We start from the raw sequence: 17,886 nt of genomic DNA on the forward strand, positions 1-17,886 counted from the left end.
CTCCTCTGCCAGGACTGCAACACTACTTTGGCGGGAAGTTCCCACAACCAGAGAAAGAGCTCCAGCCTTTTCTACTTTCTGAGTGAATGCTCCCCTCAGTTCATTTTCATCCTCCTGCCAGAGGTAGAATGTAAAGACTGGAGCCTAGACTCAACCTGGTCTCAAAAACACTTTCACCCTGGAAATAAGTAAAAGTGGAGGTTTTGGAGATTGTGGAGAAAGCAACTGCAGTGACTTTCGCCTGCCATTACAACATAAAAGAAAAAAAAATCAAGACAACTCTGGCTTTCCCGCCGGTCTTAAGCTTGAACATTTTACATTTATCAAGTCCGCGTGCTCTTCCACCACACAAGCGGTCTGAAACGCCAGCATTAAGAGGGCTTCTGGCAAGTCCGTGGGCCACGCCCCTTGGGCAGATCAATTTCCTTTATTGGTCTGACAGCCTGTCACTCAAATCTGGCTCCCACTCCTGCTAACCATTCACGTAGTTTGGTTGCGTCTTGGTGTATTTAATGTTGCCAATAACGAGGGATTTTTTTTTTTTTTTTTTTTTTTTTCGAGCCGAGTACAGGTCGTGCTGCAATTAGTTCATTGAAAACTCAGTTGCTCTCTGAGCGCTTGGACAGAGACTGCTTTCGGCTTTTTTTCTGCTGATTGTTAAGATCTCCTATAGAGAGCTGCAACAATGCCCAAAAGAAAGGTAAGCGAAATGGGAAGATAGAAAGGGGATTAGCGACTGAAATACATATTTCTTAATCCGCAGAGATTTTTTTTTTTTAAAGCATTTTCGCTTCTAGTTAGATTTTGTGATGTACTGAATGGAAGGGAAAGGAAGGGCAAAGAAAGATCGGTGTAAGATTTAGGATGGTCTTGCATGCAACTAGTAGTTCACTTTCGGCTTGTTTTGTTTAAGGGAAATAAATCGTTTAAGAGGTGTCTCCATGCTGAATTATAAACAGCCATAGCGCTGTGCTGTCGCTTCCTACCCCACCCCCCTTCCTCCGCTTACCCTATTGGAGAACACTTCTCTCAACCGCACTTCCAGGCACCAGTTTCCTCCTCAGCCTCGGGCTTTTCTCCAGGAACCGTCCCGTTTGGGGTAACTTAAGCCACGGCTTTCTCCCGTATTCGCCTTTGTTCTTCCCGTTTTCTTTTTCCTTTTTTTTTCTCCTTCCCTCCTCCACTTCTTGTCATGCCAGATGGCTATGCAATGGTAATCCTGTGCCATTAGGCGGCGCAGACTTCAAACTGTCCTAGAGAAGGGAGAGATTCACCTCTGCAATTAGTAACTTTAGGGCTAAGACATCTGGGGTTCACCAAACTCTGTGCGTAAAGGTGGAGAGATGGCAAGAGAACTGAGTAAGATAAACTATTACTGATGTTGGGGTAGCATGGATTTGTTCCCTTTTAGACATGCAGAATTGATCTGAGCTATTCCAGGGCTACAGGTATTCTGCAAACCCTCACTTCAAAATTTGTGACTCCTCTCTTGGACAGGAGATAAATTCACGCCAGGTGTTTGTTTGAATGTTTGTTTGTTGTTGGTTTTTGGGGGGAGGGTCCCTTAGAAGTGAAATCAAATGCTGTTTCGTTGCTTGACAAAATTGTAAAACACTGCGCTGATGTAAAGCATTGTGACTGTTTTGATATTATTCCTATTTATCTGTCTACCATCCCTATTTCTAGAACATAGGAGTAAGACCGAAATTCCCCCATGCTCTGGGGCTGTGAGTATGAATCATGTAATAGCTTGATAATTCCCAGGCTGAAGGGCTGCTCAGATACAGAAAGCAATGGTTTTTAATAACCATCCCCCTTCCTGAGATTCCCGCCGCTGAGCTTTTCTAGGTTTGTGCAATGGGTCGTGCTATTTTACGGAGCTGAGAGCAACCTTGTAGCAGGTAGTGGCGGGAAGTTTTAAAATCAGTGGCCGGCTCCTCAGAATAACGCATTGACATTGCAAAGGTTCCTTCCAAAAAAAAGAAAAAGAAAGAGAGAGAGAGGGAGGCAGACAAAAGAAAAAGAGAGAGAGCGAGAAGAAAGAAAGAAAGAAAAAGAAAGAACGAAAGAAAAAGAAAGAAAGAAAGAGAAAGGAAGAAGAGAGAAGAGAAAAAAGCATTGAAGCATTGTTGGGGTTGTAGTTCTTGTATGAAAAACTTGGAAAGAATTGTCCAGTCAGTAGAGAGAATCCAATAAGTAAAATTGCATATAAAACATAAGGCAAAACAGGGAAATTACATGAAGTTCCGCCTTCATTCTGCTGGCCTCCACACTTTTTTTTTTTTTTTTTTGGCTTTAACACTGGCTACAGCAGGTGGATTTTAAAATTTAAAAGGTTTGTTTTTAGGAGATGCAATTTACACAAAAGGATGGAATTGACTATCAGTTGTGTAAATTTATGTCTTGAGAATGGATTTGCATCTTGGTGCACATTTGCACGTTAGTGGACAGCAGTATGTAGCATGCTACTAGGAAATAACACGTGGCTACTTGAGCCAGAATCCAGGAAAAAAATCATAAGTGTTTATGTTACGACTGTAATTCATGCAATATTTTCTGATCTATGTGTTTATATCAATCATCTTATTCCTGTGTGGTTTTCTCATTTGTATAGGCTGCCGGTCAAGGTGATATGAGGCAGGAGGTGAGGTTTTTTTTTGTTGTTTTCTTTTTTAGTTTTAGAATCTGTCTGAAAAAATCCACTTGCTTTATGAATTTGAGACACATAAACAGCTAAAAAATTGACGCCGGTTTGTATATTTGTACCATATAAGAACCAATATGGTATGCCTGTGAGCTCTTTCAGAAGTATAGCAGGTATTGAAAATTCCAAACTTCTTGGAATTTAGGACCTTATGCTTAAGATATGGAGAGAGCTTCTTCCTTTTGAAAAAAAAAAAATTGCTTTGTCAGTTTGCAAGAAGGGGCTATATTTTTATTTCCTTGTTATTAGCCATTGTGTTCATTGAAGTTTAATTTGGGATTTTTTTTTTTCCTTATCTATGTAAAGGGTCCAGGGGAGGGAAAATAAAAATTTATATTTCTACTACATTTTCTACTCAAGTTCAAAACTTCTTCTGTAAAAACAATGTTCATGTAGTGTTATACTAAATATTTTCACAATATAATAAATCTAGTTTTGTATATCCATAATTCTATTAACTAATTATTATTATTTTTTTACTTATAGCCAAAGAGAAGATCAGCCAGACTGTCTGCTGTAAGCGGTCGTTTAAAAAAAGCTTCTCATGCATTGTAAAATGTTAAAATTCAGGGAATTCTGGACAATACTAGTTATTTTATACAAGATTTATTTTGGATGTCTTTTTTTTTTTAAAGATTTTATTTATTTTGACAGAGAGAGACACAGCGAGAGAGGGAACACAAGCAGAGGGAGGGGGAGAGGGAGAAGCAGGCTCTCCGCTGAGCAGGGAGCCCCATGCGGGGCTCAATCCCAGGACCATGACCTGAGCCGAAGGCAGAAGCTTAACGACTGAGCCACCCAGGCACCCCTATTTTGGATGTCTTAGTAAATAACTTTTACACCAAGGAAATGTTTGATTTTTTTGTTTTTTTTTTTCCTAATGCTAAATAAATATTATTTCCTCAATAAATTGTTTCCTAAATAAACACCCATTTATTTAAATTAAAAGGTTGGATTTCATTATTAGTGATCTTTCTTCAATTATGATTTCCTGCCCCCCCCATGACTTGTGTTTTTTGATGCAGATGCCTGTGCCCATTACACCAGAGTTGAAGCCCAAAAGAACATCAACTCCAAAGGTAAATATTCAACATGCAATGCTGAGAGAAAATTGCTTTACTTCAGAAATAATTTTTTTGGAAAGGCATGCAGCTGATCATTTTGCTTTCTTTATTTTCTGTTTAGTTAGTAATATATTACATTATACCATATGGTACATGTAGGCTTTTTGAGTAAGGATATTTGTTCATGTTCTGTGTTTTGGCATTTTCATTAGGAAGAAACAAAACAAAAATTTAGTTGGGTAGACCTGTAAAATGTACATGCCTTTGACATCATATAGTCACAACACCAATATTCCTGTGAAAACAAAAGGTGTAAACTGTAGTAACCAAAGTAATAATAGGAGTAACTAACATTTGATAATACTTTACAGTTTGCACAGTTTGCAGTGTTTTCACATACATTATTTTTAAATGAACACAATTGATTTCCTATAGAATTATATACTCTGATGTTGTGGCTAACAACATGAAAAATAGAAATAGCCTCAATATTAACTTCACTTTCCCCCCATATTTATATTTATTTATTTATGTGTAATTATGTGTAAATATAATACACTTAATTTTTTAAATTGCTTTATTGAGGTATGGATAATATTTTAAAGATTGGTTAAATTCCTAAAATCATAAAAGGTTAAAGCTAGGAGGAACATTAAAATCATCAAATCCCATCATTTTGTGATTGGAGAAACTGTAAATTGTAGTCATATTTATAAAATGCTTTGAATTCCTTCATTAAAAAACTGCTAAAACTAGGGCAAGTGAAGTTTTAGCAACAATAAGTGACAACAGAAGAGAAAGGTTTTTAAATTTTTTTTCTCTATTTCACATTTCAAGGTCACTATTCTGTAAAATTAGGTACCCAATTTATAGGTTATTAAGATAGTTGGGGCACCTGGGTGGCTCAGTGGGTTAAGTGTCTGCCTTAGGCTAAGGTCATGATCTCAGGGTCCTAGAATCGAGCCCTGCATCTGGCTCCCTGCTCAGTGGGGGAATCTGCTTCTCCCTCTCCCTCTGCCCCTTCCCCCCCCCCATGCTCTCTCTCTATCTCAAATAAATAAATACAATCTTTTTAAAAAAGATCTTAAACACTTTATTTCCTTTAAAAATAGAAGATAGGGGCGCCTGGGTGGCTCAGTTGTTAAGCGACTGCCTTCGGCTCAGGTCATGATCTCAGGGTCCTGGGATCGAGCCCCACATCGGCTCCCTGCTCTGCGGGAAGCCTGCTTCTCTCTCCCCCACTCCCCCTGCTTGTGTTCCCTCTCTCGCTGTCTCTCTCTCTCTCTCTGTCAAATAAATAAAATCTTTAAAAATAAAAAAAAAATTAAAAAAATAAAAATAGAAGATAATGCTATGATAAAACAAATACTATATAATAATGGACTTTAAAATGCATTAACTTACTTGGCTCTCAGTTTCTTATGTGTTAAAATAGTAATAATATACCTATATTGTATTTTATAGTTTCTAAAGCAATTTTACATATATTTTATCATTTGCTCCTTATAACATCCCTATGAGGTAGGTGTTATTACACTTTTTTACATATAAAAGACATGCACAAAGAGATTTATACTTTTGCTCAAGATCACATCAAGTAAGTAGCAGATCCAGAATTCAAACACAGGTTTTCTGGCCCTTAATCCAGTGCTCTTTACACACATAGGCAAAGAGCTTTCTTGGTCATGATTCAAGTCATTTCAAACTTGTAGATACATATATTGAGTCACCTCTGTCCCCAGGTTATCTCTTTCAAATATATCTAAAGCGATGCTCTTGCTAACATAGTATTTCTCTTAATTATTACCACTGGAAGCTTTGCTATCAACAAAACCCTGTTGCTAATTATTAGACATGACAGGTAAACTCCCCCTCTAGTCAAAAAGAGTTAATTTGTCAAAGTCTAATCTGATGCAATTAGCTCTGAGTGGACACTGGTCAGTATTCTAACTTGTTGCTTCTCTCTAAAAGAAAGTTTATTTGATTTATATCAAACCCATTATTCATTTTTTTAAAAGATTTTATTTATTTATTTGAGAGAGAGAGCACAAGCAGGGGGAGGGGAGGATGGGGGGGAGGGGAAGGGAGAGGGACAAGCAGACTCTGTGCTGAGTGTGGAGCCCTATGCAGGGCTCAATCCCAGGACCCTAAGATCATGACCTGAGCTGAAACCAAGAGTCCCACACTTAACTGACTGAGCCCACCCAGGTGTCCCAGAATATTATTCATTTTAAATGCTGCTTTAGGTTTAGGATGAAACTAAAAGTGTCAAGTGATATTTTTGTTGATATTAAGTTTATATGGATATTTTAAAGCTTTCTGTAATTCATTACAGCAGCTGGTAAAGTAACTTGGGCCATTTAATTAACACATCAGTTAAGTTGTATATTTATTTTTATTACTCTGTGTTGCTGGACAGAAACTGAAGACAAAAAATGCTTTGATGGAAAAAAATACAGATGCAGGTGTCAAAGCAATAGCTGAAAACAAGCAAGAAGAAGTTATTAAAGGAGAATGTAATGATGAAAATGCTGAAAATGGAGAAGCCAAAATTATGGAGGTATTTTACAATATTAACAGATCTGTCCATTTGAAAGTTTATCAACGGGTGCTGCTGAAAGAAATCTTATTTGCCTTGTACTTTAAAAGTTGAGAAACATTAAATGAGTAGTGGTTCTATAGTGTCTTAGTCCATTCCAGCTGCTATAACAAATACCACAGACTAGGTGACTTATAAACAACAGAAATTTATTTCTTACAGTTCTGGAGGCTGGGAAGTCCAAGATCAAAACATATATTTTGGTGTCTCGTGAGGACCTACTTTCTGTTTTTTACACAGCAGCCTTCTTGCTGTGTCCTGACATGATGGAAGGGGAGAGAGAACTCTCTGGGGTCTCTTTTGTAAGGGCACTAATCTCATCCATGAGGGCTCTACCTTCATGACCTAATCACCTCCCATAGGTCTTATCTCCAAATACTATCACATTGGGGATTAGGTTTCATCATATAAATTATAGGGGACACAAATATTCAGTTTATGGGATATAATATAATGGTATCTAAGGGGAAAATAAGAAACTGAATTTAAAATACATGAATTTACAGGTATGGGTAGTGGGAGTAGTGGATTAGCAATGCTATTAAGAGAATTAAGATAATAATGCCAGGGATCATGACTTATATTAAATACAGAGCAATCCTCTACTACTTTTGCCGGCACATGGGCTGTTTGTAAATCCCTTTCCAAGATCATATGATTCTTTTTCCCCTGCAGACTGCAAAAAAAATCATTATGTAAATGTTTCTTATGGGTCTCTATTTTCATATTTAATACATATCTTATTTTTAGGTATTGTAGCAAAACAATGAAAGTGAGATATAGTACCCAATTTACAGATCAAAGCTGTGCATTTAGGGAAATTTTTTTTCTAAGCAATCCTGTGTTATAAGGTAAAACAATTTTCATTTTTACTTTATTTGTTTATTTTTTAATTTAAATTGGTTAATATGCAGTGTAATAGTATTTCAGGTGTAGAATTTAGTGGTTCATCACTTACATACAACAGCCAGTGCTCATCACAACCAGTGCCCTCCTTCATACCCATCACCCATTTAACTGACCCCTCAACTACCTCCCCTCCAGCAAACATCAATTTGTTCTCTATAGTTAACAGTCTGTTTTCTGGTTTGCCTCTCATTCTTTTTTTCCCCCATGTTCATCTCTTTTGTTTCTTAAATTCCACATATGAGTGAAATCATATAGTACTTGTCTTTTTGTCACTGACCTATTTCACTTAGCATAAGACTCTCTAGCTCCATCCACATCATTGCAAATGGCAAGATTTCATTCCTTTTGATGGCTGAGTAATATTTCATTGTGTATATATATACCACATCTTCTTTATCCATTCATCAGTCCATGGACATTGGGCTCTTTCCATAATTTCGCTATTCTTGATAATGTTGCTATAAACATCAGGGTGAATGTGACCCTTTGAATCAGTATTTTTGTTTCCTTTGGATAAATACCTAGTAGTGCAATTGCTGGGTCATAAGTTAGTTCTACTTTTAACTTTTTGAGGAAACTCTGAAAGGTTTTCCACAGTGGCTACACCAGTTTGCTTTCCCACCAACAGTGTAAGAGGGTTCCCCTTTCTCTGCATCCATGCCAACACCTGTTGATTCCTGTTTGTTAAATTTAGCCATTCTGACAGGGATGAAGTGATATCTCATTGTAGTTTTGATTTGTATTCCCCTGATAATTAAGTGATGTTGAGCAACTTTTCATGTGTCTTTAGCCATCTGTATATCTTCTTTAGAAAAATGTCTATTCATATCTTTTGCCCATTTCTTAACTGGATTATTTGTTTTTTAGGTGTTGAGTTTCATAACTTCTTCATATATATTGGATACTAACCCTTTATCACATACATCAATTGCAAATATCTTCTCCCATTTTGTAGGTTGCCTTTTAGTTTTGTTGATTGTTTCCTTTGCTGTGCAGAAGCTTTTCATCTTGATGAGGTCCTAATAGTTCATTTTTGCTTTTGGTTCCCTTGCCTTGGGAAACATATCTAGTAAGAAGTTGCTTTGGCTGATGTCAAAGAGGTTATAGCCTGTGTTCTACTCTAGAATTCTGATGTTTTCCTGTCTCACATTTAGGTCTTTCATCATTTTGAGTTTATTTTTGTGTCCGGTGTAAGAAAGTGGTCCAGTTTCATTCTTCTGCATGTAGCTGTCAAGTTTTCACAACACCATTGTTGAAGAGACTGTCTTTTAGGATATCCTCTCCTGCTTTATTGAAAATTAGTTGACCATATAGTTGTGGGTCCATTTCTGGGTTTTTTATTCTGTTCCATTGATCTATTTGTCTGTTTTTGTTCCAGTACCACACTGTCTTGATCACTACAGCTTTGTAATATAACTTCAAGTCTGGAATTGTGATGCTTCCAGCTTTGCTTTCTTTTGCAAGGTTGCTTTGGCTATTCGGGATTTTTGTGGTTCCATACCAAATTTAGGATTGTTTGTTCTAGCTCTTTGAAAAATACTGCTGATATTTTGATAGGGATTACATTAAATGTGTAGTAAGCTTTGGGTAGTATAGATATTTTAACAGTATTTTTTCTTCCGATCTATGAGCATGGAATTGATTTTCATTTCTTTGTACCATATTCAGTTTCTTTCATCAGTGTTTTATAGTTTTCAGAGCACGGATCTTTTACCTTTTTGGCTAGGTTTATTCCTAGGTATCTTATGGTTTCTTGTTCAATTGTAGATGGGATTGATTCCTTCATTTCTTTTTCTGCTCCTTCATTATTGGTGTATAGAAATGCAACAGATTTCTGTACATTGATTTTATATCCTGCGACTTTACTGAATTCCTTTATCAATTCTAGAAGTTTTTGGGTGGAGTATTTTGGGTTTTCTCTATATATTATTATCTCATCTGCAAATAGGGAAAGTTTGACTACTTCCTTGCTGATTTGGGTGCATTTATTTCTTCGTGTTGTCTCATTGCTGAGGCTGAGACTTCCAGTACTATGGTAAATAGCAATGATGAGAGTGGACATCCCTGTCTTGTTTCTGACTGTAGAGGAAGAACTCTCAGTTTTTCTCCATTGAGGATGATATTAGCTGTGGGTTTTTCATATATGGCGTGTGTGATGTTGAGGTATGTTCCCTCTGCCCCTACTTTGTTGAGTTTTTTTTTTTTTTTTTTTTTTACAAAATGAGTGTTGTACTTTGTCAAATACTTTTTTTTTTTTTGCATCTACTGAGAGGATGATATGGTTCTTATCTTTTCTTTTATTAATGTGGTATATCACATTGATTTATTTGCAAATATTGAATCACCCTTCCAACCTAGGAATAAATCCCACTTGATCATGGTGAATGACTTTATCAATGTATTGTTGGATTAGGCTTGCTGGTATTTTATTGAGAATTTTTGCATCCATGTTCAACAGGGATATTGGCCAGTAGTTCTTTTTTTAGTGGAGTCTTTATCTGGTTTTGGTATCCATGTAATACAGGCCTCATAGATGAATTTGGAAATTTTCCTTCCATTTCTATTTTCTGAAATAGTTTGAGAAGAATAGGTATTAACTCTTCTTTAAATGTTTGGTAAAATTCACCTGTGAAGCCATTTTGCCCTTGAAATTTTGTTTTTTGGGAAATTTTTCATTACTGATCCAATTTCTTTGCTGGCTATGGTTCTGTTCAAATTTTCTATTTCTTCCTGTTTCAGTTTTTGTAGTTTGTATGTTTCTAGGAATTTATCCATTTCTTCTAGATTGTCCAATTTTGCGGCATATAATTTTTCATAATATTCTCTTAAAATCATTTGTATTTCTGTGGTATTGATTCTTATTTCTCCTCTCTTATTTGGGTCCTTTCTCTTTTCTTTTGGATAAGTCTGTCTAGGGGTTTATCAATTTTACTAATTTTTCAAAGAACTTGGTTTCATTGATCTGTTCTACTGGGTGTTGTTGTTGTTGTTTCTATATCATTTATTTCTGCTATAATATTTATTAATTCCCTTCTTTTCCTGGATTTAGGCTTCATTTGCTACTCTTTTTCTAACTTCTTTAGGTGTGAGTTTAGGTTGCATATTTGAGATTTTTCTTGCTTCTTGAGATAGGTCTATATTGCTATTGCTTCCCTCTTAGGACCACTTTTGCTGCATCACAAAGATTTGGACTATGATGTTTTCATTTTAATTTGTTTCCATATATTTTATTATTTTCTCTTGATATCCTGGTTGTCCCATTCATTGTTTAGTAGGATGTTCTTTAATTTCCATGTATTTGTGGTCTTTCCAAATTTTTTTTTTCCTTGTGCTTGACTTCAAGGTTCATAGCATTTTTGTCTGAAAATATGCATGGTGCGATCTCAATCTTTCTGTATTTCTTGAAGCTTGATTTGTGACCTGGTATGTAATCTGTTGAGGAGAATGTCGCATGTTCACGTGAAAAGAATGTGTATTCTGCAGCTTTAGGATGAAATGCTCTGAATATATCTGTTAAGTCCATCGGGTTCAGTGTGTTATGCAAAGCCATTGTTTCCTTGTTGATTTTCTGCTTAGATGATCTTTCCATTGATATAATGGGGTGTTAAAGTCCCTTACTATTATTGTATTATTATCAATGAGTTCTTTTATGTTTGTTATTAACTGTTTTATATATTTGGGTTCCCTCATGTTGGGTGCATAAATATTTACAATTGTTAGATCTTCTTGTTGGATATACTCCTTTATTATGATATAGTGTCCTTCTTCATCTCTTATTACAGTCTTTGGTGTAAGATCTAGTTTGTCTGATATAAGTATGGCTACTCCAGCTTTCTTTTAATGTACATTAGCATGATAAATAGTTCATTACCCACTCACTTTCAATCTGGAGGTGTCTTGTGGTCTATAATGAGCTTCTTATAAGCAGCATATTGATGGGTCTTGTTTTTTTTTTTTTTTATCCATTCTGATACCCTATGTCTTTTGATTGGAGCATGTAGTCCATTTACATTCAGAGTAGTTATTGAAAGATATGAATTTAGTGCCATTGTATTACCTGTAAAGTTGCTGTTCCTGTAGATTGTCTCTGTTCTTTTCTAATCTTTGTTACTTTTGGTCTCTTTCTGCTCAAAAGGTCCCCTTTAATATTTCTTGTAGGGCTGGTTTAGTGTTTGTGAATTCCTTTAGTTTTTGTTTGTCTTGGAAACTATTTATCTCTCCTATTCTGAATGACAGCCTTGCTGTATAAAGTATTCTTGGCTGCATTTTTCCCATTTAGCACATTGAATTTATCATGCCAGTCCTTCTGGCCTGCCAAGTCTCTGGACAGTTCTGCTACTAGCCTTATGTCTACTGTTGTAGGTTAAGGACTTCTAGTCTCGAGCTGCTTTCAGAATTCTCTTTATCTTTGTATTTTTCAAGTTGCACTGTGATATGTAATGGAGTTGACCTTTTTTTTTTTTTTTTTTTTTAATTTTGAGGGGAGTTCTCTGTGCCTCTTGGACATGAATGCTTGTTTCCTTCCCCAGATTAGGGATGTTCTCAGGTATAATTTGTTCAAATAAACCTTCAGCTCCTTTTTCCTGCTCTTCTTCTTCTGGGACTCCTGTAATACAGATATTATTTTGCTTTGTGTTATTGTTGAGTTCCCTAAGTCTACCTTAGTGATCTAATAGTTTTCTTTCCCTCTTCTTTTCAGCTTCCTTATTTTCCATAATTTTATCTTCTATATCACTGAATCTCTCTTCTGATTCATCCATGCTCATTTCTAAGGCCTCCAGTTGGGACTGCATTTTGATTATAGCATTTAATTTTGGCCTGACTACATTTCAGTTCTTTTATCTCTACAGTAAGGGAGTCTCTAATGTCTTCAATGCTTTTTTCAAGCCCAGCTATTATCCTTATAATTTTTGTTTTAAACTCTATTTCAGACATCTTATTTATATCTGTATTGATTAAACCCCAGCTGTGAGTACTACCTCCTGTTCTTTTTTTTTTTTTTTTTTTTTTTGGTGAATTTGTCCATCTCATCATTTTGTCCAGAAAAAAAAAGAAGAAAGAAAAAGAAAGAAAAAATAACAATAACTACAGTAGCAACACAACAAAAACAAAACAAAAAAAAGAACTAAATCCTGGGTGTGTTTTGGTCTACTTGTTAAAAGAAACTAGATCCCAAGATAAGAACAAAAGAAAAAAAATATATATGTATATGTTAAAATAAATTTCAATGAAAAGAAACACAAAACAAAATATACATATATATATACATATATATTAAAATAAATTTCAATGAAAAGAAACAAAGAGCAAAACATATATATGTATAAATATATATAGTATATATAAAAATAAAATTTTAAAAAGAATAAAAGAAAAGTTGAAAAAATAAGAAAATAAATGAAAAAAATAATGATAAATAAAAATAAAAGTACAAAGGAAGCTAGATACTATTTCCCCTAGAGCTGAAGCTTTGCAGCACTCTATGATCAATAAACTTGGTATGAGCAAATTGCTTGTGCTGGTCTTCTGGAAGAGGGGCCTGTTGCACTGATTCTCATGTGGACTTGCCCTAGTGAATATGTGCCTCCAGTGCACAGGGAGGCAGTACTTAGTGTAAGTGGCTCTGGACTGTTTTGGTGGCACTGTTTTGCTCCCTGAAGTCTTTCAGCACTGAGGGGTGGAATGAATAGGGCGGTGCCCTGTTCTCTAGCCATGGAGCTGAAAATTTGCACCCCCAGCTCTTCAGTGAGCCCTCACTGAAGAGCAATCAATCATCTCTCCCTGGTTTCTGTCAGAACCTTGTGTTCACCCTGCCTATGTCCAAGCTTTTTTTATCTCAGGCATGTGAATGAGTTTCAAAACTCTAACTTTTAGGGACTCCCATAGCATGGACCCCTGCTGTTCCCCCTGGGTAGGGTCTTGCCAAACTTCTGCCTTTTGCTGGACTTGTCCTGGGAAAGTGGTCCCACAACTGCACAGTGGTTCAAAGTTTATGGTGACACAGAGCAGAAAGCTGGCACCTAGACTCGTTGTTCTCAGCCAGCTTCCCTGCTCCTATGCCTGGGAACAGAGCAGCACTTAGGCACCACCCATTATTCACGGGACCCAGGGGATCTTCACACCTGGAATTCTGCCCCGCTCTTCCACCTGAGCACCTTTAAGCCAGACACGTCCTCCACTATAGCAGACTTCTAAACATTCTGATTTTGCACTCCGCTGCTTATAATACAATGCGGGTAGGCTCCTTAAGCAGGCTCCCTCCCATCTCCTGTATCAGCAGCTATATCACACCAGATTCAAGTCCCTGCACCTCCTACCTTCTAAAAAGTGGTCGCTTTTCTACTTGTAGACTTGCAGTATTTGTTCTCTCAGACCTCTGATTGATTTCTCCAGTGTTCAGAATGATTTGATAACTATCTAGCCTTATTCAAGGGATGAGACCAACTTAGGGTCCCCCTACTCCTCTGCCATCTTAACTCCTTCCTCTGTCTTGCTGCTTTTAGATTTTTTTTTTCTTTATCACTGTATTTTGCAAATTTAACTACAATATTTCTTGGTGTTGGCCTCCTTTTTTTTTTTTTTTTTACTCTTGATGGGAGTTCTCTGTGTGTCCTGTATTTGGATGTCTGTTTCCTTCCCCAAATTAGGGAAGTTTTCAGCTATAATTTCCTCAAATAAACCTCCTGCCCCCTTTTCTCTCTCTTGTCCTTCTGGGATTCATATGACATGAATATTATTTTGTTTGATGGAGTCAATGTGTTCCCTAAGTCTACTCTCATGTTCCAAAATTTTTCTCTCTTTTCTGTTCAGCTTCATTATTTTCTACAATTCTATTTTTTGTATCACTTTTTGTTCTGTTTCTTCTATCCTTGTGATCATTACATATAGTTAGTTTCAAATCTCAGTTATTGCATTTTTCATTTCAGCCTGATTGTTTTTTAGCTCTTTTATCTCTCTGGTAATGGTCTCCCTGATGTCTTCCATGCTTTTTTCAAGCCCAGCTAGTATCCTTATGATTGTTGCTTTAAATTCTGAATCAGGCATATTACTTACATTTGTTTCTGTTAGATCCCTGGCTGTGACCTTTTCTTGTTCTTTCTTTTGGAGTGAATTCCTCTCTTGGCATTTTGTCTAGGTCTCTGTCTTCTTCTCTGTGTTAGGAAAGCCTGTTGTGTTTCCTTTTCCTGACAGTAATGGCTTTATGAAGAAGAGGTCATATAGTATCCAGGGCCTGGCCCTTCCAGAATTTTCTCTTGTATGTGCTGTGTGCACTCTGCTGCTGTGTTTTGACTGTTCTATCCCCAGGTCAGTAGTCTGCAGAGGTTCTCCTTGCCTGCAGTGGGCAGTGTTTGGACCTTGGCCAGAGTGTGGTGAGTTTTTACTAGGTATGCTCTGGTCTGCTTGCTAAAAGAGACTTGATACTAATTCCACTAGAGCTGAAGTTTTGCAGAAGTCTATGGTCAGTAGATGTGGTGCATGCAGGGGTTTGTGCTGGTCTTCTGGGGGAGGGAGACCACTGTGCTGGTTGTTAGGCATACTTCCCTGAGAAAATCAATACCAGCAGAGTACAGGGGGGCAGATCTTGGTGTAAGCAGGTTAGGAAGCCAGTGTTGGAGTTGTGCTGTTTACTAAGATTGGTTTATGCTTAGGGACAAAGGAGGGAAATGGTGCCATCCTGCTCCTCTGTCCCTGGGTACTTCTAAAACTCCAGTCTTTGAGCCCCATTGGTTGCAAAAGGTCACAAAAATCAGCCCTTCTCATTTTCCCAGCCAATGGCTTTGGGGAAGTGTTCTCCTTCTGTGTCTTGCTGTGCACACCACTCTCTCTCACCTTTCTCTATGACCAGGGCTCCCTTCCCTCCATAGCACCTACTATCCATTTCTCCCCCAAACCATGTGTTCATAAATCCTGGCTTTTCAATTTGGCTTCTCCTCTGCTTCTATTTGTGCAGTTTGTTTTATCAGTCCTCAAGTAGATTTCTTGGGTATTTAGAATGATTTGATAGTCATCTAGCTGTGTTTGAGGGACGAGGCAAACCTAAGGTCCTCCTAGTACATGGCCATCTTAGTTCTTCCCCCATAGTCTACCCAATAAAAGACTTTTCAAGTAACTTTTTTCAAAGAAAACCTAAATCTCACTATTATAGAAACAAAATATTATTTCCTCAAGGAATGCATTTTGTTTATTCATTGAGAATTGCTGACATAGAATATATGCCATCTTTTCTGTATTTACTCTGTTTCCCATATTTGTAATGAAAATTCTGTATATGAATACATTTTCCTGAATTCATTGTTCCAAATATCTATTTATACATGTTTGTGTGGAGATATTTTAGTTAATCCTATTTCTGAGAATGTTTTCCTTATCTTGTGATATTTAGGAGGTGTTTTTCACAGGAAAATTACTTTCTTGTAAATGAAGTATCATTCTTTTCTAAAATAGATATAATTTTGTCTAAATACTCAAGGAAAATAGTTCAAATTTTCAAATATAATCTTTTTTTAATTTTCTCTGTACATATAGGCACCAGCTCCTGAAAAAGAACTTGAGGAAATGAAAGAAGAAAAAAATGAAGATGTTGAAGAAGTGGGAATAGAAAAGAAGGAAGTAGTGACAGCAGCAGGAGAAGATGAAAAAGATCAGGAAGGAGATGGAGAAGACCAAAACAAAAAAGAGGAGAAAAGAGAAGATGGGAAAGAGAACAAAGATGGAAAAGGAAAAGGAGATAGAAAAGAAGATGAAGATGGAAAAGAAAAAGAAGATGGAAAGGAAGAAGAAGAGAAAAAAGAAAAAGGAGATGAAAAAATGAATGAAGATGGAAAAGGGAAGGGAGAAAATAGCAAAGAGGAAGAAGAAGAAAAGGAGAAAGAGAAAGGAGATGAAAAAGAGTGTGAAGATGGAAAGGGGAAAGGAGAAGATGTCAAAGAATTTGAAGATGAAAAAGACACAGGAGAAGAAAAACAGGAAGAAGACAGAAAAGAGAATGAAGATGGAAAAGAGGAGAAAGGTGGAAATGAGGAGGAAGCTGGAAATAAGGAGGAAGGTGTAAATGAGAAAGGAGAAGAAGATGGAAAAGAGGGCAAACATGGAAAAGAGGAAGATGGAACAGAAGAAAATGGAAAGGGAGATGGGAAAGTTGGAGGAAAGGGAAAGGAAAGTAAGAGGAAGACTGAAGTGGGAAAAGAAGTAGCTGAAAAAGGAGAGGTCAAAAACGAAAAAAAAGAAGAATCTCAGAGTATTGTTTAAAGCTGCCCTATATAGTTTCATAATTGGTAATATGTGCCTCCATGTTGTAATGTTAATAGAGATAAATATTTTTATCAAATATTTTATAAACACAGCTTTTCTTTAGCATCAGTTTAATTTCAGAACATCTTCATACTGATTATTAGTCACAAGGTAGCTAACATGAAACCTTTATACATTTTGTGATCATAATAGAATATATAAAAATATGCTTTCAACTTTGTCAGTGAATTTCCTTTTGTGTAACTTATGTGTTAAATCTTTGAATTTTAATTTTACTCCTACATGTGATAATTTCACAAAGTGGGGAGATCCAGAAAAGTTTCTTCCAAAATTCTTGTGGTTCTCTAGGTTGCTTTTATAAAAAAGGTTAACTATTTTCTGTAATGCAAAGAGTTAGAATTCTTTCTCAGATATAACTTTATTATCAGCTTGTGAAGAAATAAAATTGCAATTCCATTTTTTAAAGATTTACAATTTTTTTTTCAGAAGGGCAGTTCTGATTATATGTGTATCCATAAAATTTTACTAGATTGATCTTAATAAAAATTCTCTTCAAAAATAATTGTAGTTTTTTATATCTCTAAAAATATAGTTAGTGAAATATTATAGTGCTTGATTTTTTCTATTGTGATGTTCACAAAAGCGTTAATTTTTTTTGCACTGAAATAAAATTAACATAAAATTTACCATTTTAACCATTTCCAATTCAGTGGTTTTTTAGTGCATTCACAATATTGTGCAACTTCCACCACTATCTAATTCCAGAACATTTTCATCCAAATAAAAAACAAAATACCAATTAGCAATCTCTCCATTCCCAATCCTCTCCTCACCTGTACCTGTTAACCACTAATTTAGTTTGTCTCTATAGATTTGCCTATTCTAGATATTTCATATAAAAGGAATCATGCAATATGTGGCCTTTGTGTCTGGCTTCTTTCACTTAGCATAATGTTTTCAGGTTCATCCACATTAGCATGTATCATTACTTCATTTCTTTTTATGGCAGAATAATATTATATTCCATTGATATGCTACATTGTTTCTTGAGCATTTGAGTTGTTTCCATATTTTTGTCAATTATAAATAATGCTGCTATGAATATCCATGTAGAAGTTTTGTGCGCATATATGTTTTCATTTCTCCTAGGTATATATCTAGGAGTAGAACCACTGGATTATATAGCAATGGTATGTTTAACTTTTTGAGGGACTTTTGGACTGTTTTCCAAAGTGGCTTCAGCATCACATACTCTCACCAGCAATGTATGAAGGTTCTAATATTGCCACATCCTTGTCAAAACTTCTTATTGTCTATATTTTATTATAACCATCTTAGTGCGGTTATTTAGGGGTGGT

The 17,886-nt window shown here is 36.1% G+C and overlaps 1 protein-coding gene across 2 annotated transcripts; it reads left to right on the forward strand.

Moving 5' to 3' along the window:
* The first annotated feature begins 538 nt into the window (after positions 1-538).
* HMGN5 (high mobility group nucleosome binding domain 5) lies at positions 539-17,395 on the forward strand. Of its 2 annotated transcripts, XM_078064100.1 has the most exons (6): positions 542-700; positions 2,615-2,644; positions 3,191-3,220; positions 3,730-3,783; positions 6,188-6,328; positions 15,803-17,389. In XM_078064100.1, exons 1-6 carry the CDS (start codon positions 686-688, stop codon positions 16,523-16,525), a joined length of 993 nt encoding a protein of 330 aa, XP_077920226.1. In that variant the 5' UTR covers positions 542-685; the 3' UTR covers positions 16,526-17,389. The 2 variants fall into 2 exon arrangements, with proteins under 2 accessions (XP_077920227.1, XP_077920226.1); XM_078064101.1 differs by lacking the exon at positions 3,730-3,783 and having other exon boundaries at positions 539-700; positions 15,803-17,395.
* Positions 17,396-17,886: the final 491 nt, after the last annotated feature.

This window comes from Halichoerus grypus, chromosome X (genome assembly GCF_964656455.1).
Source record: "Halichoerus grypus chromosome X, mHalGry1.hap1.1, whole genome shotgun sequence".
Classification (NCBI taxonomy): domain Eukaryota; kingdom Metazoa; phylum Chordata; class Mammalia; order Carnivora; family Phocidae; genus Halichoerus; species Halichoerus grypus.

Excerpts from the sequence above, each read along its gene's own strand:
- HMGN5 (XM_078064100.1), top strand. Across the intron at positions 2,645-3,190 it reads AAGGTGATATGAGGCAGGAG|CCAAAGAGAAGATCAGCCAG; the intron begins GTGAGGTTTTTT and ends TTTTACTTATAG. Across the intron at positions 3,784-6,187 it reads AAAGAACATCAACTCCAAAG|AAACTGAAGACAAAAAATGC; the intron begins GTAAATATTCAA and ends GTTGCTGGACAG.